Source organism: Ovis canadensis, chromosome 2 (genome assembly GCF_042477335.2).
Source record: "Ovis canadensis isolate MfBH-ARS-UI-01 breed Bighorn chromosome 2, ARS-UI_OviCan_v2, whole genome shotgun sequence".
NCBI lineage: Eukaryota > Metazoa > Chordata > Mammalia > Artiodactyla > Bovidae > Ovis > Ovis canadensis.
Genome location: NC_091246.1, coordinates 209099888 through 209127040, shown reverse-complemented (window position 1 = coordinate 209127040; position 27153 = coordinate 209099888). Strand labels below are relative to the sequence as shown.

Below are 27153 nucleotides of genomic sequence, written 5' to 3'. Positions count from 1 at the left end.
TAGAAAAAAGAGCACCGGATTGAGAAAAGCACTTGGCAACAGTGTCAAAGGAAGAGAAGCCAGCCAGCTAAAGCCCTAGTGCTGGAGGGGTGAAAAAAGAGGTGCTTGAAGAGTGAGCCAAGGGTCAAAAAACAGGTCCTAGGGTTCAGTCTCAAGCAGACATCTTCTGGGTTCTCTGATAACCTGGTTATCTGGTGTCTGAGCCAACAGCAGGTTAGAAAGGGAGAGGCACACTGGCAGCAAAGGTTGATAGCCTCCCAGTGAGGGAGAAGAGAAGATTAGAAGTGGATTTCATAGCTCAAAAAAATCAGCCACTTGAGACCATTTAGCATAGGGAGAAAGAAGTCTTTAAAAGCTCGTAATCCTGGAGCATATCACCATGTGTGTGCGTGCTAAGTCACTTCAGTCGTATCCAACTCTTTGTGACCCTATGAGCTGTAGCCCGCTGGGCTCCTCTGTCCATGGGATTCTCCAGGCAAGAATACTGGAGAGGGTTGTCATGCTCTCCTCCAGAGGATCGTCCCAACCCAGGGACAGAACCCACATCTCTCATGTCTCCTGCATTGGCAAGCGGGTTCTTTACCACCACTGTCACCTGGGAAGCCCACATATCACTATAGTCACCATAAATTGCTGGTCATAGTTATGCCCCTGCATCATCAAATTCTTTTTATCCTATTCTAGTCTAAGGACTTTTCTCCCAGCCCATTGCAGTTTGTTGGACCTTTCTTATTACTGTGTATTAACTTTAGGGGGAAAACATCTTATTATCAATATTTCTAAGAGAAGAAAATGAGGGTGCTGTGGGAGAGTTGGATACAAGAGTCCCCTGATATCAGAAAGTAGAGTACTCGTGTGAAACCTTTTAGAAAGCTGGAGTAAAGTGAAGCAGTTACCTTAGGACACATCTTGCTAACAGATGCACAGAATAAATCAGGATGAAGCACAGATGGTCACAAACACAGTTCAAAGCCATAGTGGCTGGATGATGAGATGCTGAATGTAGTTCCCTGGGAAGGAGCTGGATGGTGCCCCGCTCACTGCCTGGGATGCCCACTGCCTCTGTAATGGTTCTCAGGAAAACAAATGCCTTTTTTCATAAAAGCAAATCCTCTTTGAATTTTTTTTGTTTGTGAAAACAGGTACTTATGTAGGTCTTCATAAAAGCAAAGTGATGTAAAGTCAACTTTCAAGAAGCAGGGGATACAGGTATTAAAGGTTTTGTGGTTTTTTGCCATACTGCTGTCAAACCCATCTCTAGGGGATGTTTTCAACTTCAGTGTAACTGATGGGTTTAACTGATAAAGCCCTACTTATATGCTCACATTTCTTACGGAAACCCAGGAGAGACCTATGCAGATCTTTGTAAACTGGGCTAAGAAAGCCTTCCGTTTTCAAATGCTCCTAGTCCTCTGTTTCTCGTGTGGCTCCGTTTTCTCCCTACTGCAGATTGCAGAGATGTACCTTGACTACACATTGATTCATTCACTTAATAGACGTTTATTGAATGCCTGCCATTTGCAAAATATTAAGATAGAGGTGGACTTAATTTTTTGGAATAAGGATTTATTTTGATCTATTGTTCACTTACTATCTTTAGCAGCTCAGAATAAGAAACTGAAGTATTCCCAATTTATGGTAATATGTTTGTGTTCTTTTCTTGATACTGTATACTGGCCCATTTAAAGGCAAAATCAGTCTCATATTTGGAGTTGTCTTAATAAAAAAATCATGATAGACTTGGAAACACAGGTCATTTTGCTTCATTGTAAATACAGCCAACTTTGGGATCGGATGACTCATTTCTAAAAGCAAATGTAAACCACCACTGTGGTGAATTTATGATGCTGATTATAAGTTGATATTTAGAAGTCCAGTTTAAAGCTAAGAAATGTCAATTTGGGCTGAAAATAGGGCCTTCAGGACCAGTTATTGTATAATTAGAAGGTAAGTCCTAGAAACAGATGCAATTTCCGAGGAGATAAAGGAGAGGAGGGTTTTTTCCATGATAAAATCCTGAAGAACTTGGGATATTAGCTATTAAAGATAGATGGAGGAAGATAATTCCTGAATTTCCTCAGCCACCTAGTTACTGTAGGCATCAAACTCAGAATCTAATGGTCTATCTGTGTTGCAGATAGCCAATAGTCAACCCCGCCAAAAAATGTACTTGTTCTTATTTGATTCCTGAATTTCACAGCGAATCAAAATCATCCACTACATGTCAGTTCACCCTCAAAAGGTAATCTTATCTCAAAGACCTGGAGTTGACCGTAACAACTGATTTGGAAAATAATGACTGTTATGTCTAAACCATAATATAATTTGAATGTCTCTTGTGCAGTAGAATTATATTATTGAAATTGTTACATTTTAGATATGCAGAATTCTAGAATTATATATGTTTATAAATATATTTATGAGAAATATTCTGTCCTGACTGTCACTCACCCCTATTTTAAGTTATACCCTATTCCTGGTCAAGTAAGCTTGTGTGTCCCACTGATTACTTCATTGATCTGAAGAGCTGTCTTAGCTATGGTTTTTCTTGTGGCAGCTTTTGAAAACGTTTTGCTTCAAAAGGCTTTAAGTAGTTAAGTTTAAAATAACTGAAGGATTTAGGATCATCTTAAAGCCACCAAAAGCAAATTTATATTTTATTGTCAGAGGAGACAGAAATGAGGACACAAAAGAATCTTAAAAAGAGTGGATATGTATGTATATGTATAACTGATTGACTTCACTGTACACCTGAAACTAACAATATTTTAAATCAACTATACTCCAGTAAAAATCTTTAAAAAAGAAATGACATAGATTTTTTAACCTCTCCTTGAATTTCTGTGTTTAAAGTTTGAATTTACCTCATTGCTCTATGAAAGTCTGTTTCAAGGTGTCTTCTTGGCTGTTTCATTTGAAGATAAGTCTGGAAGAGCAGATTATACAGGAATATTCTTAAGTTGCCAGCATGATTATATCTGTTCTGTTTATTTCTTAACCTTATGTGAAACGTTTGTAGATTTTCAGGTGATGGTATCTTTTGATTTAATCTACTACCTAAATTTTACCAGTCAGCCTTGAAAGAAAATGCTTTCTGATTTGTTAGGGAAGGATTTATTTGGTTCTCCAAGTATCATACATCTTTTGGTCCCTGCAGAATCTATTATATAAAATGCCTCTGCTTGAGGTGTTTCCCCTCATTTTTGGTTAAGAGAACAGGAAAACCACAAACTCTATCATGCCATGTACTCTGCATTATCCATCTTTGAAGCCCTATAATTGTTTTTTATCTTTTTATAGCCATTACTTTAGTCAAAAGGGCTTCTCTGGTGGCTCAAACGGTAAAGAGTCTGCCTGCAGTGCAGGAGACCTGGGTTTGATCCCTGGGTTGGAAAGATCCCCTGGAGAAGGGAATGGCTACCCAGTCAAGTATTCTTGCCTCTCCATGGACAGAGGAGCCTGGTGGACTACAGCCCATTCAGTTCAGCTCAGTCGCTCAGTATTGTCCGACTCTTTGTGACCCCATGAATCGCAGCACACCAGGCCTCCCTGTCCATCACCAACTCCCGGAGTTCACTCAGACTCACGTCCATTGAGTCCGTGATGCCATCCAGCCATCTCATCCTCGGTCGTCCCCTTCTCCTCCTGCCCCCAATCCCTCCCAGTATCAGAGGCTTTTCCATGAGTCAACTCTTCGCAAGAGGTGCCCAAAGTACGGGAGTTTCAGCTTCACCATCATTCTTTCCAAAGAAATCCCAGGGCTGATCTCCTTCAGAATGGACTGGTTGGATCTCCTTGCAGTCCAAGGGACTCTCAAGAGTCTTCTCCAACACCACAGTTCAAAAGCATCAATTCTTCAGCGCTCTGCCTTCTTCACAGTCCAATTCTCACATCCATACATGACCACAGGAAAAACCATAGCCTTGACTAGAAAGACCTTAGTCGGCAAAGTAATGTCTCTGCTTTTGAATATACTATCTAGATTGGTCATAACTTTTCTTCTAAGGAGTAAGCGTCTTTTAATTTCATGGGTGCAATCACCATCTGCAGTGACTTTGGAGCCCAAAAAAATAAAGTCTGACACTGTTTCTACTGTTTCCCCATCTATTTCCCATGAAGTGATGGGACCAGATGCCATGATCTTCGTTTTCTGAATGTTGAGCTTTAAGCCAACTTTTTCGCTCTCCTCTTTCACTTTCATCAAGAGGCTTTTTAGTTCCTCTTCACTTTCTGCCATAAGGGTGGTGTCATCTGCATATCTATAATGTCCTTTTCATTATAGGGGACTGGAATGCAAAAGTAGGAAGTCAAGAAACACCTGGAGTAACAGGCAAATTTGGCCTTGGAATGTGGAATGAAGCAGGACAAAGACTAATAGAGTTTTACCAAGAAAATGCACTGGTCATAGCAAACACCCTCTTCCAACAACACAGGAGAAGACTCTACACATGGACTTCACCAGATGGTCAACAACACCGAAATCAGATTGATTATATTCTTTGCAGCCAAAGATGGAGAAGCTCTATACAGTCAACAAAAACAAGTCCAGGAGCTGACTGTGGCTGAGATCATGAACTCCTTATTGCCAAATTCAGACTCAAATTGAAGAAAGTAGGGAAAACCGCTAGACCATTCAGGTATGACCTAAATCAAATCCCTTATGATTATACAATGGAAATGAGAAATAGATTTAAGGACCTAGATCTGATAGATAGAGTGCCTGATGAACTATGGAATGAGGTTCGTGACATTGTACAGGAGACAGGGATCAAGACCATCCCCATGGAAAAGAAATGCAAAAAAGCAAAATGGCTGTCTGGGGAGGCCTTACAAATAGCTGTGAAAAGAAGAGAGGCAAAAAGCAAAGGAGAAGAGGAAAGATATAAGCATCTGAATGCAGAGTTCCAAAGAATAGCAAGGAGAGATAAGAAAGCCTTCTTCAGTGATCAGTGCAAAGAAATTGAGGAAAACAACAGAATGGGAAAGACTAGAGATCTCTTCAAGAAAATCAGAGATACCAAGGGAACATTTCATGCAAAGATGGGCTTGATAAAGGACAGAAATGGTATGGACCTAACAGAAGCAGAAGATATTAAGAAGAGATGGCGAGAATACACAGAAGAACTGTACAAAAAAGATCTTCACGACCCAGATAATCATGATGATGTGATCACTGTCTAGAGCCAGACATCCTGGAATGTGAAGTCAAGTGGGCCTTAGAAAGCATCACTACGAAGCTAATGGAGGTGATGGAATTCCAGTTGAGCTGTTTCAAATCCTGAAAGATGATGCTGTGAAAGTGCTGCACTCAATATGCCAGCAAATTTGGAAAACTCAGCAGTGGCCACAGGACTGGAAAAGGTCAGTTTTCATTCCAATTTCAAAGAAAGGCAATGCCAAAGAATGCTCAAACTACCGCACAGTTGCACTCATCTCACATGCTAGTAAAGTAATGCTCAAAATTCTCCAAGCCAGGCTTCAGCAATACGTGAACCGTGAACTTCCTGATGTTCAAGCTGGTTTTAGAAAAGGCAGAGGAACCAGAGATCAAATTGCCAACATCTGCTGGATCATCGAAAAAGCAAGAGAGTTGCAGAAAAACATCTATTTCTGCTTTATTGACTATGCCAAAGCCTTTGACTGTGTGGATCACAAGAAACTGTGGAAAATTCTGAAAGAGATGGGAATACCAGACCACCTAACCTGCCTCTTGAGAAATCTGTATGCAGGTCAGGAAGCAACAGTTAGAACTGGACATGGAGCAACAGACTGGTTCCAAAAAGGAAAAGGAGTACATCAAGGCTGTATATTGTCACCCTGCTTATTTAACTTCTATGCAGAGTACATCATGAGAAACACTGGACTGGAAGAAACACAAGCTGGAATCAAGATTGCCAGGGGAAATATCAATAACCTCAGATATGCAGAGGACTACAGCCCATGGAGGCATAGAATTGGAGAGGACTAAGCGACTAAGACTTTCACTTAGTCAAAAGGACGTAATTTTCTATGTTAAAAAGAAAAGATTTAAAATATGGTAGCTCTGATGACTTTATTAATATCCTAGAATATAAATTCCTGATGGCAACTGCTCTTGTGAATGAATATTTTAATATATCTATACCCAAATGTTATCTGAGTGTCCAGACAGACCCTTTAAGAACTAAACAATTGGCTCATGAGCCTTCAGTTTTATGTTATTAAGAAGCCTAAACTTTCCCTAAGATTTCTGCAGATTCTCGTGTTCTGTGACCTCTGAGTTACTGCCATCTGGATGGGACTTCTTTTCCTTCCCTTCTCTCTCTCCTCCAGAGGAGGGAAAAATATATAGTTGCTTCCCTGGGGTCATGCAGAGCCGCTTTGCCTTCCTTTGATGCTACAAGGCCTTACCTTCCACCGTAACTGCATTTTCCATGTGTTTTCCTGAAGAAAAAGCATTTCTTTCCTAAGAGGAGCTCTGCTGTTGTATGTTAAAATGATGAAATGTGTGCCTTATTAGGTTTAATTTGATAATAATAATCCTTCCAGTAGCTTATTTTCTCCATTTATAAAACTTTACAAAATTTCAGTAATTCATATCAAACTTAGTCTCCACTGTTTACAGAAGTTATAAGAAAACCTATCTTGAAAAGACTTTTGCAGTGTCAGAATTGATTATAGTATGTAACCTTGTGTAGTTCTTTTGCCAGGTAGTTCAAAGATGGTGCGCTCTTAAAAAAGATAGAGTTTCAGATAGAGGTTAAGTATCAAGTTGCTCTTTCTCTTAGAGAACAAAATCACTAAATTTTGTGAATGTGAGCAGTCTACCCTTTTGAGGTAAGCATTTAGTAATTTTGAGCTATTCATCAGATGGTAATAGGTTTGTTTAAGAAATATAAACTTATTATATGCCACTTTTAAACTCTTGTCATCTTTGAACTTTAAGCATTTTTCCCTTAAACTTTTTTTTTTACCAGATAACCAAACACCTGAAGATGTCAACATCAAGGCTTAATCTTACTTTGTATTTTTTAACCACTTTTTTAGTTGAAATCTAATTATACTGCTTTAGAGCAGCTAGGTAGTAATAGAAAAGTAACATGGCCTTTTAAGAAATTGTCAGGAATTTTGCCCCACATAGTTTACATTGCAGAGATTGCTAGTTCTGCATATACTCTCTCCAGCAAGTGTTTTCATGTCCAGGTACATGTTCAGACATTAAGGACTGAAGAGATGGAATAGTAATGATACGATAAGTAGTCTGCAAAACAACAGTAGGATTTCATAGATTTAAAAAATTTTTTTCCTTGTATCTCTATACCTTGCTCCAAATTCTCCCACTCTCTTCTCATCAAGGCAAGCATTTTAATGTTTATAGTACAGAAAACATTAATTTATGTGAATTGCATTGTGGTATCTCTCATTTTGCTTCCTGCTTTATTCACTCAGCACTGTATTTTTAATGCTGTGTTACTCCATGGTATGTATCCACATTTTACCTGTTAGTCTCCAGGGAGCAGGCCCTCACCTTATTATCACAAATAGCAATGCAGGAAACAATTTCTCACCTGTCTCTTTATGTGCTGATATGAGAATCTGTTTGAGATAGATATACCCAGGAGCAGAACTGCTGGACTGAAGGGTACGTATGTACTTAATTTACAGCACAGTTTCTAGGGGTCTTCTGAATGGCTGTACTAGTTTGCGTTCTCACCAAGGGCTTTTTATTTGGGTAAATTTTTATAGGATTAGAAGAGTTCCTCTAAGGCCAGTAATTAGTGACAAGAAAGGATTGCCTTGGGTAAGAATAATTGTTAATAACTCCTGAATTATTGCTGGGTGGCACTCCCAGATAGATACAGAGAGATATAGAGCAATGAGATATAGAGCCATACTTTCTTTAAAAGCATGTTCTTCTTGAGAGCCAGGGCTGCTGACCATGTGGAGGGGATCTGAGTCCTGTTTCTTTTAAGTCTGTGTGCCATGACCAGGTACCATGAAATGGTGTGATTTGTATTTTATAATTCTACCTCCTTATCTATTTAGCTTTTACATTTTGTTAAACACATAACTAATGCTTACTGTATACCAAATACTACTATATATGCTTTATAAACATTAACTCATTTAATCCACATAAAATAGGTCCTATTATTGCTCCCATTTTATAAATGAGAAAACTGAGGCACAGAAAGACTGTTTTAATATTACCAATTGGGGAATGTGGATAATTAATGAAAAGCCTGTAAAAATAAATGGAGTATATAATTTATTTTATTTCATACTCCATTATAAATAGAAAGGTGTTATTTAACTTTTGTGACTTTAACTTTTGAACACCAATGTGTGTAACTCATTGAAATGCCAAATGGAAAAAGAAAGCACATTTACTAATGTGTTTAATTTTTTTTTCTTTTTTCTTTATTTATTTATAAATTATTTTTTTGTACTTTATTTTACTTTACAATACTGTATTGGTTTTGCCATACATTGACATGAATCCACCACGGGTGTACATGCGTTCCCAAACATGAACCCCCCTCCCACCTCCCTCCCCATATCATCTCTCTGGGTCATCACCGTGTACCAGCCCCAAGCATGCTGTATCCTGCATCAGACATAGACTGGCGATTCGATTCTTACATGATAGTATACATGTTACAATGCCATTCTCCCAAATCGTCCCACCTTCTCCCTCTCCCTCTGAGTCCAAAAGTCCGTTATACACAGCTGTCTTTTTTGCTGTCTTGCATACAGGGTCGTCATTGCCATCTTTCTAAATTCCATATATATGTGTTAGTATACTGTATTGGTGTTTTTCTTTCTGGCTTACTTCACTCTGTATAATCAGCTCCAGTTTCATCCGTCTCATCAACTGATTCAAATGTATTCTTTTTAACAGCTGAGTAATACTCCATTGTGTATATGTACCACAGCTTTCTTATCCATTCATCTGCTGATGGACATCTAGGTTGTTTCCATGTCCTGGCTATTATAAACAGTGCTGCGATGAACATTGGGGTACATGTGTCTCTTTCAATTCTGGTTTCCTTGGTGTGTATGCCCAGCAGTGGGATTGCTGGGTCATAAGGAAGTTCTATTTGCAATTTTTTAAGGAATCTCCACACTGTTCTCCATAGTGGCTGTACTAGTTTGCATTCCCACCAACAGTGTAGGAGGGTTCCCTTTTCTCCACACCCTCTCCAGCATTTATTGCTTGCAGATTTTTGGATCGCAGCCATTCTGACTGGTGTGAAGTGGTACCTCATTGTGGTTTTGATTTGCATTTCTCTAATAATGAGTGATGTTGAGCATCTTTTCATGTGTTTGTTAGCCATCCGTATGTCTTCTTTGGAGAAATGTCTATTTAGTTCTTTGGCCCATTTTTTGATTGGGTCATTTATTTTTCTGGAATTGAGCTGCATAAGTTGCTTGTATACTTTTGAGATTAGTTGTTTGTCAGTTGCTTCATTTGCTATTATTTTCTCCCATTCAGAAGGCTGTCTTTTCACCTTGCTTATATTTTCCTTTGTTGTGCAGAAGCTTTTAATTTTAATTAGATCCCATTTGTTTATTTTTGCTTTTATTTCCAGAATTCTGGGAGGTGGATCATAGAGGATCCTGCTGTGATTTATGTCGGAGAGTGTTTTGCCTATATCCTCCTCTAGGAGTTTTATAGTTTCTGATCTTACATTTAGATCTTTAATCCATTTTGAGTTTATTTTTGTGTATGGTGTTAGAAAGTGATCTAGTTTCATTCTTTTACAAGTGGTTGACCAGTTTTCCCAGCACCACTTGTTAAAGAGATTGTCTTTACTCCATTGTATATTCTTGCCTCCTTTGTCAAAGATAAGGTGTCCATAGGTGCGTGGATTTATCTCTGGGCTTTCTATTTTGTTCCATTGATCTATATGTCTGTCTTTGTGCCAGTACCATACTATCTTGATGACTGTGGCTTTGTAGTAGAGCCTGAAGTCAGGCAAGTTGATTCCTCCAGTTCCATTCTTCTTTCTCAAGATTGCTTTGGCTATTTGAGGTTTTTTGTATTTCCATACAAATCTTGAAATTATTTGTTCTAGTTCTGTGAAAAATGTGGCTGGTAGCTTGATAGGGATTGCATTGAATTTGTAAATTGCTTTGGGTAGTATACTCATTTTCACTATATTGATTCTTCCAATCCATGAACATGGTATATTTCTCCATCTATTAGTGTCCTCTTTGATTTCTTTCACCAGTGTTTTATAGTTTTCTATGTATAGGTCTTTAGTTTCTTTAGGTAGATATATTCCTAAGTATTTTATTCTTTTCGTTGCAATGGTGAATGGAATTGTTTCCTTAATTTCTTTTTCTACTTTCTCATTATTAGTGTATAGGAATGCAAGGGATTTCTGTGTGTTGATTTTATATCCTGCAACTTTACTGTATTCATTGATTAGCTCTAGTAATTTTCTGGTGGAGTCTTTTAGGGTTTTCTATGTAGAGGATCATGCCATCTGCAAACAGTGAAAGTTTTACTTCTTCTTTTCCAATTTGGATTCCTTTTATTTCTTTTTCTGCTCTTCCAAAACTTCCAAAACTATGTTGAATAGTAGTGGTGAAAGTGGGCACCCTTGTCTTGTTCCTGACTTTAGGGGAAATGCTTTCAATTTTTCACCATTAAGGATAATGTTTGCTGTGGGTTTGTCATATATAGCTTTTATTATGTTGAGGTATGTTCCTTCTATTCCTGCTTTCTGGAGAGTTTTTATCATAAATTGATGTTGAATTTTGTCAAAGGCCTTCTCTGCATCTATTGAGATAATCATATGGTTTTTATTTTTCAATTTGTTAATGTGGTGAATTACATTGATTGATTTGTGGATATTGAAGAATCCTTACATCCCTGGGATAAAGCCCACTTGGTCATGGTGTATGATCTTTTTAATGTGTTGTTGGATTCTGATTGCTAGAATTTTGTTGAGGATTTTTGCATCTATGTTCATCAATGATATTGGCCTGTAGTTTTCTTTTTCTGTAGTATCTTTGTCAGGTTTTGGTATTAGGGTGATGGTGGCCTCATAGAATGAGTTTGGAAGTTTACCTTCCTCTGCAATTTTCTGGAAGAGTTTGAGGAGGATAGGTGTTAGCTCTTCTCGAAATTTTTGGTAGAATTCAGCTGTGAAGCCGTCTGGACCTGGGCTTTTGTTTACTGGAAGATTTCTGATTACAGTTTCAATTTCCGTGCTTGTGATGGGTCTGTTAAGATTTTCTATTTCTTCCTGGTTCAGTTTTGGAAAATTGTACTTTTCTAGGAATTTGTCCATTTCTTCCACGTTGTCCATTTTATTGGCATATAACTGGTGATAGTAGTCTCTTATGATCCTTTGTATTTCTGTGTTGTCTGTTGTGATCTCTCCATTTTCATTTCTAATTTTATTGATTTGATTTTTCTCTCTTTGCTTCTTGATGAGTCTGGCTAATGGTTTGTCAATTTTATTTGTCAATTTTATTTATCCTTTCAAAGAACCAGCTTTTGGCTTTGTTGATTTTTGCTATGGTCTCTTTTCTTTCTTTTGCATTTATTTCTGCCCTAATTTTAAAGATTTCTTTCCTTCTACTAACTCTGGGGTTCTCCAATTCTTCCTTTTCTAGTTGCTTTAGGTGTAGAGTTAGGTTATTTATTTGACTTTTTTCTTGTTTCTTGAGGTATGCCTGTATTGCTATGAACTTTCCTCTTAGCACTGCTTTTATAGTGTCCCACAGGTTTTGGGTTGTTGTGTTTTCATTTTCATTCGTTTCTATGCATAGCTTGATTTTTTTTTATTTCTTCTGTGATTTGTTGGTTATTCAGCAGCGTGTTGTTCAACCTCCATATGTTGGAATTTTTAATAGTTTTTCTCCTGTAATTGAGATCTAATCTTAATGCATTATGGTCAGAAAAGATGCTTGGAATGATTTCGATTTTTTTGAATTTATCAAGTTTAGATTTATGGCCCAGGATGTGATCTATCCTGGAGAATGTTCCATGAGCACTTGAGAAAAAGGTGAAATTCATTGTTTGGGGTGAAATGTCCTATAGATATCAATTAGGTCTAACTGATCTAATGTATCATTTAAAGTTTGCGTTTCTTTGTTGATTTTCTGTTTAGTTGATCTGTCCATAGGTGTGAGTGGGGTATTAAAGTCTCCCACTATTATTGTGTTATTGTTGATTTCCCCTTTCATACTTGTTAGCGTTTGTCTTACATATTGCGGTGCTCCTATATTGGGTGCATATATGTTTATAATTGTTATATCTTCTTCTTGGATTGATCCTTTGATCATTATGTAGTGGCCTTCTTTGTCTCTTTTCACAGCCTTTGTTTTAAAGTCTATTTTATCGGAAATGAGTATTGCCACTCCTGCTTTCTTTTGGTCTCTATTTGCATGGTATATCTTTTTCCAGCCCTTCACTTTCAGTCTGTATGTGTCCCTTGTTTTGAGGTGGGTCTCTTGTAAGCAGCACATAGAGGGGTCTTGTTTTTGTATCCATTCGGCCAGTCTTTGTCTTTTGGTTGGGGCATTCAACCCATTTACATTTAAGGTAATTATTGATAAGTATGATCCTGTTACCATTTACTTTGTTGTTTTGGGTTCGGGTTTATACACCCTTTTTGTGTTTCCTGTCTAGAGAATATCCTTTAGGATTTGTTGGAGAGCTGGTTTGGTGGTGCTGAATTCTCTCAGCTTTTGCTTGTCTGTAAAGCTTTTGATTTCTCCTTCGTATTTGAATGAGATCCTTGCTGGGTACAGTAATCTGGGCTGTAGGTTATTTTCTTTCATCACTTTAAGTATGTCCTGCCATTCCCTCCTGGCCTGAAGAGTTTCTATTGAAAGATCAGCTGTTATCCTTACAGGAATCCCCTTGTGTGTTATTTGTTGTTTTTCCCTTGCTGCTTTTAATATTTGTTCTTTGTGTTTGATCTTTGTTAATTTGATTAATATGTGTCTTGGGGTGTTTCGCCTTGGGTTTATCCTATTTGGAACTCTCCGTGTTTCTTGGACTTGGGTGATTATTTCCTTCCCCATTTTAGGGAAGTTTTCAACTATTATCTCCTCAAGGATTTTCTCATGGTCTTTCTTTTTGTCTTCTTCTTCTGGGACTCCTATAATTCGAATGTTGGAGCATTTCATGTCGTCCTGGAGGTTTCTGAGATTGTCCTCATTTCTTTTAATTCGTTTTTCTTGTTTCCTCTCTGATTCATTTATTTCTACCATTCTATCTTCTATTTCACTAATCCTATCTTCTGCCTCCGTTATTCTGTTATTTGTTGCTTCCAGAGTGTTTCTGATCTCATTTATTGCGTTATTCATTATATATTGACTCTTTTTTATTTCTTCTCGGTCCTTGTTAAACCTTTCTTGCATCTTCTCAATCCTTGTCTCTAGGCTATTTATCTGTGATTCCATTTTGATTTCAAGATTTTGGATCATTTTCACTATCAATATTTGGAATTCTTTCTCAGGTAGATTCCCTACCTCTTCCTCTTTTGTTTGGTTTGGTGGGCAACCCTCCTGTTCCTTTATCTGCTGAGTATTCCTCTGTCTCTTCATCTTGATTATATTGCTGCATTTGGGGTGGCCTTTTTATATTCTGGTAATTTGTGGAGTTCTCTTTATTATGGAGCTTCCTCACTGTGGGTGGGGTTGTATCAGTGGCTTGTCTAGGTTTCCTGGTTAGGGAGGCTTGTGTTGGAGTTCTGGTGGATGGAGCTGGGTTTCTTCTCTCTGGAGTGCAGTGGAGTGATCAGTAATGGGTTATGAAACATCAAAGGTTTTGGAGTAACTTTGAGCTGCCTGTATATTGAAGTTCAGGAGTGTGTTCCTGTGTTGCTGGAGAATTTGTGTGGTATGTCTTGTTCTGGAACTTGTTGGTCCTTGGGTGGAGCTTGGTTTCAGTGTAGGTATGGAGGCATTTGATGAGCTCCTATTGCTTAATGTTCCCTGAATTCAGGAGTTCTCTGATGTTTTCAGGCTTTGGACTTAAGCCTCCTGCTTCTGGTTTTCAGTTTTATTTTTACAGTAGCCTCTAGACTTCTCCATCTATACAGCACCAATGATAAAACAGCTAGGTTAAAGATGAAAAGTTTCTCCACATTGAGGGATACCCAGAGAGGTTCACTATTTTTGAAGACAATGGTCTGCTTTTCTGGTTGCCTGATGTCCTCTGCCAGCCTACAGAAGTTGTTTTGTGGAGTTTGCTCAGTGTTGAAATGCTCTTTTGAGGAATTTGTGAGGGAGAAAGTGGTCTTCACGTCCTATTCATCCGCCATCTTAGCTGTGTTTAATATTATACTTCCAAAAATTGGAAAATAAAATCCAGTGGTAATGATAACCTTTATTGGATGCCATAGTTTTTCAAACTAGGGGGTGGGGAAGGGGTTCAAGACAGAGGGGACATACATATCTTTATGGCTGATTCACGCTGTTGTATGGCAGAAACCAACACAACATTGTAAAGCAGTTATCCTCCAATTAAAAATAAATTTTTTAAAAAACTTGAAAAAAAAGATGCCAGCACACCTGGGTGTATGAATTTTCCAGATAGGTAAAACTTACTTATTTAAACAGCATAAAATATTATTTCTTAATATTTTCTTTTAAATCTTGCTTTCCTAACTTACTGAAGAGTGGGCATGAGAGCATGATTTAACATTTTCCTCATGATTGGGGTCATATTTTAATAATTGTCATTGTACTTTGATAAGGATGTAGGTGTCAAACATGAAACAGAAGGCTTCTAATAATGACTAGACCTGGCTTTCTTGAAAAAGTCCCTAATGTTTTTTTCTTTTGGATTATTTGTCTAATTTCATAAAAGGTACTGTATGGAATATACAACTACAGTTGTATAATATGACTGCTGTAAAATTAATCATTGACTCACAGATGGTTCCTTGCCTGGAAAATCTTCTTCAGTATTGCTGTGGTGGTTTTCAGTCAGTTCAGTTGCTCAGTCATGTCTGACTCTTTGCAACCCCATGGACTGCAGCACGCCAGGCCTCCCTGTCCATCACCAACTCCCAGAGCTTGCTCCAACTCATGTCCATCGAGTTGGTGATGCCATCCAACCATGGTGGTTTTAGCTCTTAGTGATTTGATGACCCTGGTGAATCAGATACATATTAGCAGTCACCCATTCTCTTGCTATTTACTGTTTGGTGAGGAAGGATAGAGAAACAGTATCCCTTTCTGCTGCCATAGTTCAGACTGGATTATTGAAACATAAATTCATTATCTTTGCAGACAAGACAGCAGACTAATTTTTTCTTCAAACCTTCTTCAGTATTTGGCTTGAAACCAAATGTCAAGTATAAGCGACATCTAAAATTACATCTCTCCAATCGCTTCTTGGCCTTTTGGCTAAGATCAAGTGGAAAATTACATCTCTAAATGTATAGGAGAGAAAGTCCTGTCCTTGCATGGTAGAGTTTCTTTCTTATATATCTTTTGAAACACAAGCTTGTCTGCTTAAAACCTGTAACTTCTGAAAGTTTCTGGATAGGAGCAATGGATGCTACAGATCAAGTTCAGCTCTGCCGATCACCAGTAGATGAAATCATTTCCAACTCAGCCATTGTTATTTATGGCATGTTTATTTTATATGTGTATACTTTTGAGGTATCTTGTAAATTTTATAAAGCCCCATTTTGTCTCTGAAAGCAGTACTGGTGATAGATGTATCAACATGAAAATACAAATTGTGTAAAAAACTGAAAGTGAAAAAATTACGCATGTTAAATTTATGACTGGATAGTAAAAATGATTATTAAGGACAGTCCCAGGGTGTGCCTGTGCCTTTGACAGGCAGCCAAAGGTGAAGAAATATGAATGTCTAAAATGGGATGCCTGTTTAGTCAAAGTTTAATTCCGGTTAAAGTTGGAGTTCAAGAACCTGAAGGCTGGGTATGAAGAGTGAAAGTGGCCCTGTGGAAACTTATCAAACACCACAGATGGCATTGTGGGTTCATGGCCATTTCTAATCTGCAGGTGGAACTCTAGTGTGGATTCCTTAGCTGCCAGAGGTTCCCTCCCTTCTGTTGGTGGAGATTGTGGAAGGGAGGGGTTGCCTGCCTCAGTAAATGTTCATTGTAAACAAAACAGAACACTTTTTTTTTAATGCCAAAAATATACCAGCTCAGAGGAAATGTGGACCCCAAAAACCTAAATCTCACTCATAGTTTTGGACTTTTAGACTAATGGATTTCACAGTCTTTTGGAATTCATCCTGTTTGTAAGTAGAGCTGCCTCTCTATATCTTATACTCTGGAAACCCTACTGGTCATCAAATTGAATGACATGCAAAAAAGGGGTCAAAATTTTACCAGGACCACGTACCTCCTGGGGTGAACTCGACAGCTGCTGGTAGCGTAGGTGTGCTGGAGGTAGTGTACTGCGGCTCGCCCATGCAGCTGGCCCTGGCATTGTGTGGTCTCTGCCTTTGTGAGATCTGTTGCTCACTATCCAGGGTGGATTTCAGAGGTACACCCCTCCACCGCCACCCCTTTTTCAGCTTTTAGCACTGAAACCTTCCTATTGACTTTTTTGTAGTTTAGTATCTGACTTTAAAATTATTGCGGGGTTTTTCAGTAAGTTTTATCTTTTGATGTAGCCAGAAAATTAGTGAGTCTCTTGAAAGTCTGTTGTTTAATGTAGGAACATGGTACATTTATTTTATGTTTGAAATTGTACACTTTATCTTTGGTCTGGATTAAGGTTCTCACTGCCTACCAGAGCTGCTGCTGGAATTAGTGATTGTCACTGTTCCCATTTCTGCAGGCAGATCAGCAGCCAACATGTATTTTAAATTAATCCCCAAAGTATAATTTGTACAATAAAAATTTTAAGTGTATTTTTTCAATTTAAATATTTGCCACATCATTATAGTTACTGTAATTGTAGACTCTGCAGTCTTATCCAAGTGAAGTGTCCCTGAAATGCTTTAGCCTACCCTGTAAGGCTGTTTTGGCCAGAGTATCCTGTTTTAAGGAAGTAGCAAGATTTTTTTTTTTTTTTTTTAAGGCACAGGACCTATATTTAGGTCCTCACTGTTGACCATTTAGTTTCCATGGCTAGGCTAAACTAAGTCATCCGCCTGTTGTATTCTGCCAGCCGTATTTATATCAATGACATGTTTTGTTTGTTCTTTTTATGTCTCATTGTTAATAAAATAAGTCACTGGGCCGGTTTAGTTTATTTTCTCCTAAGTGTGCAAGAATTACAAAAGCTGGCTTCTTGTTAAATAATGCATGCTTGGTTGATTGTTTTATGAAGAAAAGTGGTGAAGTTGTTCCTAAAAAGAATGAATATAGATCCAGCATAGCAAGTAGAAAATACTCAAGGAAGTGTGTGTGTATGAACTAGGAAAGACACTGGATATGTACTGTTTGTGCTTGCCAGAGTTTAGTTTCAGCTGCATTTAGGACTGTGACACTGCAGGCTTTCTATTTATGCATCACAGAGGTAGAGAGAAAATGATAAAGGGCACTAAACTAGCATCACTCATCAGATGACAGGAAGTAAATGTGACTTCTTAGTTGCAAGAAGATATCATAAAGCGATCAACAGTAGGCTTTACAGTGTGTACAGCTTTCTGTAGGCTTGAATAATTGTAATGATAATGATAAAATAGTACTATTTGATAGTGATAGAAGTAATAATAACTAATATTTGCATAGCATTTACTTTATTCTGAGGTATTGTTCTAAGAGCTTTACATGTAGTAACTCATGGAATTTCCCAGTGACCATCTGAGGCAGATTCTTCTATTATCCTCTTGTAACTCACTTAATCTCCATAAAGGAGACATGTTATTAAGGCCACTTTACAAGTGAAGAAATGAGGTTAAGTAACTTGTCCAAGGTCATGCAACTAGTAGTAGAACTGGGGTTCAGAATCCATGTTCTTAACCTCTGTGCTAGGCTCAATAATGGCCCTCCAGGATACCTAGACCTTAGTCTCCTGGAACCTGTGAATATTACCTGATATAGCCAAAGGGATTTTGCAGAAAGGACCACATTGAGGATTTTGAGAGGGGGAGATTATTTTGGCTAATCCAGTTGGGCCTTAAATAAAAGTATGGGTGTCGATAAGAGGGAGATAGCAGAAGATTTGGCAGAAGACATGATGTGATGGGGAAGCAGAGAGAGAGAGAGATCCGGAGATGCTGGCTTTGAAGATGGAAGAAGGGCCCCTGAGCCAAGGACTGCAGCTCTAGAAGCTGGACAAGACAGGGAGAGGGATTTCCCCCTAGAGCCGAAAGAGGAAGCGTAGCTCTGCCAATACCTTGGTTTTTGGTTTTGATCCACTGAAAGTTTTTCATCCCTTGAGGTGCAGAACTGTAAGATAATAAATTGATGTTGTTTTAAGCCACTGAAATTTGTGGTGATTCATTGGAACAGCAATAGGAAGCTAATGCTGCTACTATGCTAGTTAGTTAAGCTTTTTATGGTCAGCAGCCCTTCCCCAGAATCCATGAAGGAATCAGCTTCCGGAATAATCTCCTTCAGTGATTTATGGCACTTGTTGCTTTATTACTTAATCTTTATCTCTTTCTAAATGAAGATTTTTCAGAGGTAATCTTTAGACTACATCTAATACATACTTAAACAAAGTAGCCATTCTGAGCTCAGAGTTGACTGTTGGGTCAGAAACCTAGAAATATTAAGAAGAAATCATTTTTTCTTCAGGCCCAAGTTAAAGGGGGTAGCTGGAGGGGATGAGTGTCACATTTCAGTGTCCACTGTACGTCTTTACCGAGTTAGGAATTTCTGTTATTCATTTTGGTGCTCATCATACTTGACCCTCCCTATAAAGAATAGTTGATTATTACTTCCGCCTCAACAATTATGAACTGGGAAGTAATGTGCTCAGAGTCAGAAAACTAGTAAATGAGATAAAATTCAGGCTTGTCTAATGCCAAGGTGCATACATTGTCCTATATTGCGCTATATATATATGTCCTATATATCAGAATTGCTGCTGCTGCTGCTGCTAAGTCACTTCAGTCGTGTCCGACTCTGTGCGATCCCACAGACGGCCGCCCACCAGGCTCCACCGTCCCTGGGATTCTCCAGGCAAGAACACTGGAGTGGGTTGCCATTTTCTTCTCCAATGCATGAAAGTGAAAAGTGAAAGTGAAGTCGCTCAGTAAGTGTCCGACTCTTCGTGACCCCATGGACTGCAGCCTAACAGGCTCCTCCGTCCATGGGATTTTCTAAGCAAAGTACTGGTGAGGGTTGCCATTGCCTTCTCCGGTCAGAATTGCTATTCTAAACTAATCCTAGGGAGGAGTTCAGATCTAGACCAGGGCACATCCAACGGGTTTCCTTAGTTCTAAAGAGTCATAAGGAAGAACATACTGCTTCCAGATCACCCCTGACCTGGTGCACAGTGTGTAGGTTGGTCAGGTTCCTGAACTGCCCTGGGGACCTAGATTCTTCCTGCATGACTCTGGAGATGGACTTAGTTCTGTGTTCACCTGGGTTTTCTCTATTCTTGTATATAACAGTTAAGACCAAATCATTAACAAAACCTCTAAAACTAATTTAAAAGCAATTCTCTACACTAAAGATGGATGCTAGCATCCATAGTGAACACCCACATACAGTTTTTTGTGTTCCTGTGTGCTATAGTAAATATAAAAAACAAAAAATGGGAATCATAATGAAAATATGAGATTAAACCAGCCAGTGTATAACAAAGTAGCAAGCAGAAGATCCTGAAATTATCAGTAGATTTCCACAGTGGTCTTTGATTACAGTATGATTAACGACCACAGTTTTGTTTAAGAACCCATTTGGACCATATGAGAGGCATTTGCTTTTATTCCTTTTCATCCTCCTCCTCCTCTTCCTCCTCCTGCCTCTCTTCTTTCTCTTTCTTCCTTCTTTCACCTTCCCTTCCCTCTCCACTTCTTCACAAGTAATTTGTAACTTGCTGCTGCTGCTACTAAGTCGCTTCAGCTGTGTCCGACTCTGTGCGATCCCATAGACAGTAGCGCACCAGGCTCCCCTGTCCCTGGGATTCTCCAGGCAAGAACACTGGAGTGGGTTGCCATTTCCTTCTCCAATGCATGAAAGTTAAAAGTGAAAGTGAAGTCGCTCAGTCATGTCCAACTCTTCTCAACCCACGGACTGCAGCCTACCAGGCTCCTCCATCCATGGGATTTTCCAGGCAAGAGTACTGGAGTGGGATGCCATCACCTTCTCTGAATTTGTAATTTATGACTTTTAAAAAATATTTTCTTAGAACTTGAAAATAACTTTTAAATATACTAGTAGGTATAGAAAATAGAAGTCTGTTCCTTACTGAAATTCTTTAGAGATAGTGATCTAATTACAAGTATACCTAAATGTAGGTGGTTCCCTATTTTAGAAGTTTGAACTAGGAAACTGTTGATTTATACAGATGGTTATTTGATGTCTGAATTATTTTACTACTAGATTAGGAGTCCGAAATCTTTTTCTATGAAAGGTCAGATAGTAAATATTTTAGGCTTTGGCTGACTATAAGGTTTTTGTCACAGTTACTAAGCTCTGCCATCGTAGCATGAAAGCAACCAGTTGATGACACATAAACAAGGGAGTGTGGCTCTGCTCCAGTAAAACTTCACTCATAGAAACTGAAATTTGAATTTCACATATTTGTTACACATCCATGAAACATTTTAACTTTGATGTTTTTCTTTCCCCCAACCGTTTGAAAATGCGAAACCTGTTCTTGGCTCACAGGTTACAGAGAACAGGTGGCAGGTCAAATTCAGTCAGTACATGTGCTGACCCTGAACTGGATGACCTATTAGGCAGTAGCATGTTTATTCTTCTATTTTCATTACCATTCTATTTTTTGAAATATAGCACTGTATTCATAATCTATAAATTCAGATTTCTGGAGCATTATAATTTGAAAGAACTTGATAAAAATTATATGTGCCGTAAGGACTTACATAACATGTGATTCTCAGTTGCCAGCTCAACAGTTGTCGCTTCTTTGTGGACAGAACTCTTAGCTGAGATTGTGTTCGGGTTCCTGGTGGTTGAGTTCTTCAGGGAAGGTGCTTTCTTCCTCCCTTCAACTTCAGGGGGTGGGTGTAGGCAAATCTTAATTGGTTTGATCCCATTTTAGTTCCATTGCCCTTGCAGTGGTTAATTTGGAAATGACAGATTGGACAGTAAGATAGCACGTGGGGAAGAATTTAATTGCATGCAATAGACTGAGCTTGGATAGGAAAATGAGTTTTTGACAACTGGAATTAAAATTAAAGTACCTAATAAATACTTTTAGCTTTACATCATGTTGCACTGGCTTGTACAGATTACTATATTGACAAACATATTTCAAGAATATAATTGTTTATATAAGATGGAATTTTAAAAATTTATTAAAGTTTTCTGAATTCAAATATAGGAAATTTTTTCATATACCAACATAAAATTATAAACTTTTCTGGTAAAGACTGTTGTTTTTTTTTTTCTTATACATTTTTTTCCATTTATGAAGTATAAAAACAGCAACCCTATGCCAATAACCACAGAAGTTTTTTAAAATTTTACTTGTCCATGATAATCAGAAAGCCTGGATATTACAAACCTTGGTGTATGCTCACTATACTCCATTCTTCTTCGTGATTACTTACACCCTGGCTTTGGGCCTAACCTTTTGGTTGGACTGCTTTCTAGATCATTACTGTTGATTTTATGGTCTCTGTACCCCGTTTTAAAAACCAAATATCTTTTTTGACATTTCTATATGTTTAATTCTTTTGCCCATTCTATCTCTGAAATTTTCTTTCCTAGTATTTGGTGGGATTGTGTCTCTATAGCACCTCAGTGACCATTTTCCGTCTCCTGCTGCTGCTGCTAAGTCACTTCAGTCGTGTCCGACTCTGTGTGACCCCATAGACGGCAGCCCACCAGGCTCCCCCGTCCCTGGGATTCTCCAGGCAAGAACACTGGAGTGGGTTGCCATTTCCTTCTCCAATGCATGAAAGTGAAAAGTGAAAGTGAAGTCGCTCAGTCATGTCCGACCCTCAGCGATCCCAGGGACTGCAGCCTACCAGGCTCCTCTGCCCATGGGATTTTCCAGGCAGGAGTACTAGAGTGGGGTGCCATTGCCTTCTCCCTTTCAGTCTCCTCTACTGCTTTTATTTTGGTCTCCTCTATTTCTTGGCAGTGATGCTTGTTAAAAAAAAACCACACACACACAGTGTTTATGATGCCTGTAAATAGTAGGCATGAGAACGATTTAGCCATAAGTAGAAGCTGCACGTTGCTAAGTAGACACTATTTAGTAGAGACTGTCTTTTGATATAAAGCTAGGCTTAATATTAAACAGTTTTTTAATTGACAACAATTGGTTTTTATAAGTACGCACATGTATTTAATGCATTATATTGTTTTGTGTTCCTCTATAAACTGGTTCTTTATGAATGTTTTGATTCCAGTTGTGTGCATATTTTTTTTTTTAAGAAAATACTATATGAGCATCCCTATGCCTACATCTTGGCATGCTCTGTGAGTATATCCATTGTATAAATTCTTACTGGTAAAATTGTTAAATTATGGTGTATAAGCATTGAAAAGTGTAGTGGGCATTGCTGAATAGCCTTTCTGAAAGCTTGTATCAGTTTGCACTTTTATCAACAGTATGAGTACCACTTTCTCCATATCCCTTCCAACAACAAACATAATGTTTGTTGATCTAATGGATGAAAAATATTTTCTTTACATTTTAATTTATTTTAATTATAAGTAAGGTTGAGCATCTTTTATATCAGTAATTTTCAACTGAGAGCAATTTACCCCTGTGCCCAGGGGACATTTGATACTGTCTGGAATTGGGGGGGCTGTTAAAATTGGAAACAGGTCTGGGGACAAGATTCCTCTCACATGCTGCTAAACATCCTACAATGCACACAACGAAGTATTATCCAGCCCTGAATAGCAGTAGCTCCAAGGCTGAGAAACTCTGCTTAGTATTATTCCATTTCCTCTTCTTTTTTGATTTATTATCTGTAATTCTCGAGTTATTGTTTGCTTTAGAGTTTATAATATACATTTTTTGAGTTCAACTTTGAGTAGTATTTTACTGTTTTCTATATGGTATAAACACCTTGCTATAGTAAATTTCCATTTTTCTCTTCCTGGCCTTTGTGCTATTGTTTTAATACATTTTACTTCTATATATATGTTATAGACCCCACCGTATATTATTATTATTTTACTTTAAACAGTAGATTACATTTTTTAAACAGCTTTAATGAATTATATTTACATTTTATGTGTATGTGTGCTCAGTCACATCTGACTCTTGTAACCCCATGGAGTGCAGCCCACTAGGCTCTTCTGTCCACAGAATTCTCCAGGCAAGATACTGGAGTGGGTTGCCATTTCCTCCTCCAGGGGATCTTCCCAACCCGGGGACTGAACCCGTATTTCTGGTGTCTCCTGCATTGGCAGGCAGATTCTTTACCACTGGCACTACCTGGGAAGCCCTATAATTTACATTAGGTTGCACATATTTCAAATATACAATTTGGTAAGTTTTGACATGTATATACCTGTGAAACCATCACCATCAAAATAATGAACATATTTATCATCCTCTAAACTTTTCTCCTGTCCCTTGGTAATCCCTCCCCAGCCCCAGGCAACGAGTGATCTGCTTTCTGTCACTGTACGTAAGTTTATATTTTTTTGATTTTATATAAACGGAATCATAAATTATGCACCTTTTTTGTCTGGCGTCTTTCATTCAGCATAATTATTTTGAGATTTATCCACGTGGTGTGTGTATCATTAGGAAAACATTCTTAATGATATATATTCCAGGTAATTGAATTGCTGTTATTAACAAGCATGCTGAATTCTAAAGTCAGTTGATGTGTTCTTTGTTTTAGGTCATGACCATCCAAGGTGTGATAATCACATGAGATCACTCTGCTCCAGATGTCATTTGACTCATCAAACAAAAATCTATTTAAAAGCAAATATCCCTTTGACCAGAACCTTTCTTTATTCAATGGCTTGATGGATTTCCTTTACTCTGATTCAAACCAAAGCTATCCTTCTCAACCAAAACAAAAAAGGATCTTGCATGAGTCAATCCCAGGATGCCACTTTTACAGCACTGATGGGTGAAGAAAACCTCATGAATATCAATCACAGAGACTCAGAGAGCATCACCGGTGAGTCCAGTTTAATAAATGAAGTGCTCTTGCCTATATGACAAAATGCATTTAAGACCCGCATGATGAAACTCAGCCTCTCTCTCCAGCCTCGTCTTCTCAGAGACCGCTGAATTAATCTCTCCATCCTCAAGTCTCCTATCACAGTGGTCCCCAAACATTTTGGTCCACAGCTGGTTTCATGGAAGACAGTTTTTCCATGGATTGGGGCAGGGGTAGGGGGTGGTTTGGGGATGATTCAAGCATGTTAAATTTATTGTGTGCTTTATTTCTATTAATATTACATCAGCTCCTCCTCAGATCTTCAGGCATTAGATTCCAGAGGTTAGGGACCCCTCTTACTGCATTATCAACATCTGCCTTGGGTGTTGTTCCTTGTCTATGTCTGATTCCCTATATCTGTGAGCCCTGATCAGTAGAAACTGCGTCATACTCATCTCCCTTATCTTATTTTCCTATTCCCATCTTCCTATCTCCAAAAAGACAGAGTTGCTATCTATACCCTGCAGTCACTTAACAACAGTATCTGCACATAAGGCTCTCAGGACATATAAGTTTGCAAAACAGGTACAACCCTGTAAGTCCTCATCTGCAAGACTAAATTTTAAAAACTCTGTATACCCAACTTTTTTTCTACACTTTGGTTCTAAAACTCGTTGGTCCACAAAACCTGACTTATCCAGTTATTTCTAGATTTATCCCACTTTGTTTAAATGTTTGTTTGCTGAAAAATGTATTAATGTGTTTAAATATGGAATACTGCTACAAAACCAGTTGGAGGTGTTATATAACACACAGTAAATGCACAGGACTACTTTTCTAAAACTCGATAAAATTCTGAAACTCATCTAAATCTGTAGGGTTTTTTCCCTGTTTTTTATTCACCAGTACTGAGATATGTGTATTAAGATGCACCCATTTTAAGTGTAGAGTTTGGTTTTGACAAATATGTACACTCATGTAACCACCAGTACAATCAAGTTATAAGATATTTTTATAATCCCCCCAAAGTTCTCTCATACCCAGATCTTTCCACCCCTCAACTGCTAACTCCAGTCAATGTGCTTTTTGTTACTATGGTAACAGAAAAAATTTGCTTGTTCTGGAAGGTCATATAAATTAATCTGTCTTTTGTGTCTGGATTTTTTATGCAGCAAAGTGCTTTTGAGATTTATCAACATTGTGGTATCTGTCAGCAGTTCGTTTTTATTGCCGAGTTACAACTACTAAACTCTGCTGTTATAGCAGTAAAGATGTCATGGATGATACATAAAAGAACATATATAATTGTTTCAATAAAACTTAATTTATCAAGCCAAGCAGAGGCAATAGGCTAGAGTTGGCTTCTGGGCCATAGTTCCTTGACCTCTTCACAACAACATAACACTTGGTAACAGCAGTGTTTTTTATTTTAACCATTCTAGTAGGTGTGTATCTGGTATCTCTGTGTGGTTTCAGTTTCTTTTTCCTTGAAGACTAATGATTTCCAGTCTCTTCTTGTGCTTATCGGCTATTTCTAGGTATTTGGAATTTTCTATTTAAATCATTTGCTCATTTTTATATTTGCCCTACTATTGAACTATAAATGTTCTTTAAATATTCTATGTAAATTCTTTGTTAGATAAAGGGGTACAAATATTTTCTTCCAGACTGTGGTTTGCCTTTTCATCTACTTAATGGTGTCCTTTGAAGAGCAAAAGTTTAAAATTTTGGTGGAGCCCAGTTTATCAAGTTTTGCTTTTATAGTTCATATTTTTTGTGTTATTTCTAAGAAATCTTTGCATAGTTCAGAATCACAAAGATATCTCTTCAGTTTACCTCTAAGTTTTACAGTTTTTGCTTTTACGTTAAGGTCAACTGCCCATTTTATAATTAATTTTGAATGTATAATCAAGTTAGGGTCCAGATTTTTTTCCCCAGTTAAATGTTTAATTGTTCCTGCACCATTTGTTGAAAACATTATCTTTTATGCTGTTGAATTACTTTGGTAATTTCATTGAAAAATCATTTGATTTTTATATGTGTGGTCTGTTTCTGAACTCTCCATTCTCTTTCTTTAATCCCCAAGTCTATCTTTACATAAATACTACTATGTTTTGACTACTGTAACTCTATAGTAAATCATTTTATTACTATTTTTGTTTCTTTTCTTTCTTTTTACTTAAACTTTTATATAAATTATCCAATGCTAATTGTTACTTTTTGGAATTTAAGAAGTTATTAACAAATGAAAAGACAACACAGTGTTTGTACAATCTGGATTTTAAAGGCATTAATTTGGATTGGTCCTGTACAGAAATCTATAGTAAATCTTGAAATCAGGTAGTATACATTCTCCAACTTTGCTCTTCTTTTTAAAAACTAGTTTGGGCCATTCTTGACCTCTCACATTTCTATATAAATTTTAAAACCCTTTCTGTATAAATTTTTAACCCTTTCGTCAGTTTCAGCCAAAAAAGAGTGATGGAATTTTGAATGGAATGATACACACTTGATAGAGAATTTACATCTTAAGACTGTTAAGTCATTTAATCCATGAACATGATGTATCCCTCCATTTATTTAGGTCTTCTTTAATTTCTCTAAATAGTACTTGCAATTTTTGTTACACAGGTCTTCCACATACTTTGTTAAATAAATCCTACTTTTTTTTCCCTGCTACTATAAATGACATTGTTTATTCAATTTTATTTGCCAGCTGTTATTACTAGTATATAGAAATGAAATTTATATATTGACTTTGTATTCTGCAACTTTGCTTAACGTAGTTTTATTAACTCTGTCTACATAAGTCAGTGGTGCTCTGGGTTTTCTCCCTAGTCTTTTTTCATTTGAGATAGTTACCATTGCTGTGCCTTCAAGTCTTACTTTTCTTTTCTTCTGGAGAGTGTCTAATATGTTAATGTTATCCAGTGAATTTTTAATTTCTATATTGTACTCTAGTTCTGGGGGGCTTCTCTGGTGGCTCA

General features: G+C 37.7%; 1 protein-coding gene across 1 annotated transcript in view; it reads left to right on the top strand.

Moving 5' to 3' along the window:
* The window catches only part of TRAK2 (trafficking kinesin protein 2), an 84837-nt gene that overhangs the window by 11980 nt on the left and 45704 nt on the right, over positions 1-27153 (top strand). Inside the window, exon 2 of the mRNA XM_069578000.1 lies at positions 23897-24184. Coding sequence (XP_069434101.1) covers positions 24094-24184 — 91 coding nt within the window. The 5' untranslated portion in view covers positions 23897-24093. The remainder of the gene's footprint in view (positions 1-23896; positions 24185-27153) is intronic.